This window comes from Bos taurus, chromosome 19 (assembly GCF_002263795.3).
Source record: "Bos taurus isolate L1 Dominette 01449 registration number 42190680 breed Hereford chromosome 19, ARS-UCD2.0, whole genome shotgun sequence".
NCBI lineage: Eukaryota > Metazoa > Chordata > Mammalia > Artiodactyla > Bovidae > Bos > Bos taurus.
Window position 1 is genome coordinate 9,082,381 of NC_037346.1, and position 3,999 is coordinate 9,086,379.

General features: G+C 42.4%; 1 protein-coding gene across 1 annotated transcript; it reads left to right on the top strand.

The window, feature by feature from the left end:
- Positions 1-1,725: 1,725 nt before the first annotated feature.
- Positions 1,726-2,661, top strand: OR4D2E (olfactory receptor family 4 subfamily D member 2E). Its single transcript, NM_001390589.1, has one exon. It carries the CDS (start codon positions 1,726-1,728, stop codon positions 2,659-2,661), a length of 936 nt encoding a protein of 311 aa, NP_001377518.1.
- The last annotated feature ends 1,338 nt before the right edge of the window (positions 2,662-3,999 follow it).

Sequence of the window (3,999 nt, forward strand, 5' to 3'; positions counted from 1 at the left end):
GAATGAAAGATGAAAGGGAAAATTAAAAAGGGAGTGATCCCTGAGAGGTAATGGATTTCAGGAAGTCAGGTGAGAGTGGGTGGAGATTGAGAGGAAGCCAAAGGAGTAGGGAGGGCACTTAGCCCTCACCTTTTGCCTCTGTATCTCACCCTCAGAGTCCTTCTTCATTTTTGTTTTCACTCCCTCCCCTGCCACACCACCTTTCCATGTCTTCTTCCTTCACCATTCTATTCCCACAGCTTCCTTCCTTATGATAAATTTTCTCCTTTGAATTCTTCATTTATTTCACTTTCTTTTACTTCAACTTTTTTTTTTCTTCTACTCTTGGATCAATACCACCTTCTGAAATTGCTCTCATTTCAGAAGAGTTCTAAGTCCCCTTCAAACAATGTATTTATCTATTTCTTAACTAATGAAATACTTACCCCTTTGCCATTTTCCCACATATAATCTGAGGAGCCTCGTTCAGTAAGGGTCACCTACCCTGGAGGTTGGAAAGAAATGGAATGTCCCAGATGTGCAGCTGTACCCAGAGACTCCCTCACATGTCCTGAACCCCAATAACTTTTAACACACCTAGCAGTTAACCCCAGTTAACACCATCTAAATTGGAATATTTAGGACATTCTCTGCTTTGAGGATTAGCCCCATAAACAGCAAAAAATCCTTAACCAGTTCAGCTAAAACTGGATCTCTCTCTCCCAGGAGGCGCACTAGTAAAGAATCTGCCTGCCAATGCAGGAGTCACAAGAGACCCCATGGGTTGGGAAGATCCCATCCCATGGAGTAGAAAATGGCAACCTACTCTAGTTTTCTTGTATGGAAAATCCCATGGACAGAGGAGCCTGGGGGGCTACGGTCCATGGGGTTACAAAGAGCTGGACATGACTGAAGTGACATAGCACACGCACACACGCACACGCACTTTTTAATTACTAACCATAAGCAAAGATGGGTACTGAAGGGGACAAATAAATTGGGAAATCAAGGCCTATGTGTCTAGCACATTATGATTAAATTCAGAAGGGAAAACATAGGCACGTGAGAACTTCATGAACATTCTGTTGCTTTCACTGTTGCATGAAAAATGATTGATACAATATTCATCCTTTCTAATAACTCTAATTGAAAAATAACCTTTAAGTTGTATAAAACATAATAGGTTTTTAAAATAAATTAATATTTAAAAAGGAAAAATGATTGGTGTAAAAATGTAGTACAGACTGGAGTAGAGTAGAAGACTACACAGAGGAGAGTGATTAATATTTACTATTCCAAATACTATCCTGGGAAGTTTATGTGTCATTGTATTTAATCCCTTAGCCAATTTTTATAAAGAAAACATATTTCTTTCAGATGTGGAAACTGAGGCTCACATTAAATAACTTACTCAAGGCCAAATCTCAAAGAAATAGAAGTTCTCAAATTTGATTCCATTTGGTTTGACTCTAAGTATCTTCCCAGCTAGATTACACTGAATCTTGGAAAGGCAGGTGGAATGTGTCTGGGTGGCTTTAAGATATCTCACATATGTTTTTTCCAGCACCAACTAGTAAACTTTCCAGAGACAAGGTCATTCAGTCAGCACTTGGTATTGTGCTCTGTACATAAGAATGTCCATTATTGTCTTGGACAACTGAATTGAGCCCTTGAGCACTAAGAGGGCAAGCAACAACTTCATGCCTATCTCTGGTGTGTTTTCTTTAGGAGTATGGAGAAGACATCATGGATTCAGGGAACCTCACGTGGGTATCAGAATTTGTCTTCCTAGGGTTCTCACAGTATCAGGAACTCCAGCTTTTCTTATTTCTGGTGTTCCTGCTTGTCTACACCACCACTGTCGTGGGAAACCTCCTCATCATGGTGACAGTGACCTCTGATTCCAGGCTCCACACACCCATGTATTTCCTGCTGAGAAACCTGGCTGTCATAGATGTCTGCTTCTCCTCAGTCACTGCCCCAAAGATGCTGGTGGACATCCTTGCTGAGAAGAAGACCATCTCCTACCAGGGCTGCATGGCCCAGATCTTCTTCTTCCACTTTCTGGGAGGTGGGACTCTCCTCTTCCTCTCAGTGATGGCCTATGACCGTTACATAGCCATCTCCCGGCCCCTTCACTATGTCACCATCATGAACACTCGAGTGTGTGTGGGGCTGGTGGTGGCTGCCTGGGTAGGAGGCTTTGTCCACTCCGTTGCCCAGCTGATTCTGATGCTGCCATTGCCTTTCTGTGGACCCAACATCCTAGATAACTTCTACTGTGATGTTCCACAAGTACTGAGGCTTGCCTGCACAGATACCTCCCTCCTGGAGTTCCTTATGATCTCCAACAGTGGGATGCTGGTCCTCATCTGGTTTCTCCTCCTTCTGATCTCTTACACAGTCATTCTGGTGATGCTGAGGTCCCACTCTGGGCAGGCGAGGAGGAAGGCAGCTTCCACCTGCACCATCCACATCATTGTTGTGTCTATGGTCTTCATTCCTTGTATCTATATTTATGCCCGGCCCTTCACCTCTTTCCCCATAGACAAAGCTGTGTCCATCAGTCAAACAGTTATCACCCCCATGCTCAACCCAATGATCTACACCCTGAGGAACCAGGAGATGCAGGCAGCAGTGAAGAGATTAGGCAAGCGCCTAGTGATTTCCAGGAGGGAGTGAACTTAACATAGGTTGATTTTAAATGACAAATCTTCTCACTGAACCTTTGTTTTCCATGTGAGAAGTGGAAAATATGGAGTGTGACAATTGAAATTAAAGTAATATTTCTATGGACATTTTCCTGTGTCAGCTATTTTGTTAGTTACTTTCAGACTTATCTCTTATTCTTACAAAACTGACAGAAGGTATGGTAGTGTTATACAGTTTTACAAATGAGAAAACTCAGAGAAAAAAGACTTGCTCAGTGATAAACAGCAAGTGAGGGGCAGAGCTTGGTCAGAAGATGGTTCCTCTGACTCCAGGTTTTGAGGCAGGAGATATGGGTGGGATTTGAAACTCAGAGTATCTCGCCATCACAAGGGAAAACTTAGAGAGTTCCTCTTCTATGAGTGAATATCTCTGATGAATGGTCAACGTTTCTATGTCAAATCTGGAACAATTACATTTGTTCTCCTCCCTGTTCTCTGCCTCATTCCCCACTGTGGTATTTCAGAAATGATATCATTTGTTAAATTTCTAACTATTTTTCATCATCAAAGTACATATTTACCTGCACTTTGGATTGGGTCTTTCCTGACCAAATACTTCTTGGATATTCTGCAGGATATTCTACTTTAGTGATCAAATCTTTATATACTTTGGATGATATGGCTATGAGGACAATGTTGTGGGTGGTTGGGGAACCCAGGTTAGAGAGGCCAGGGACCTTGTCCTGCTTCCTGAGGGAGTCCAGTAGTTTCTCCCCAAGGATATACTCTTGTCTCCTCGGGTCACTCTCCTTGTTGTATGGGTGATGTGTGGGCACCGGCTGGGAAACTGATCCTGCAGATAAAGGATCTCTAAGAAGACGGATGACCTGAAGACTCTTTCCCATTCTGGGCTGAAGGAAGGTGTGAAACTAGCATTTTCTCACCTAGAAACTAGGATTTTTCTCACCTATAGAGCAGCTGTAAGAAGCATCCAGAAACTTGTTGGAGAGTGTGGAGAATAAACAAGTGATATGGACTCCATGCTAGTCAGTCTAAAGTCTGAGGATAACCTCGAGTGTAATGCAGAGGATACAAGGCATTAAAAACCAATTCCTCAAGTGGAAAGTGAAAACCAGGCTTTCAACCACCAAGAAACACTTGGTCTTGCGGTTTAGAGGGAAGATGCTGAGAACAAAGGATAAGGTGATACACCCCACAATCTTCCACGTGGTCACATTGAACAAGATCACATAATTATCTACTAATACATTGAGATAGCAACATATTTGAGCAAGTGCTAAATCAGAGTTGCTATTATAGGTGCTGGGGCTACTAAATTATTGAATTTATAATCTAGTTAAGTGAAACA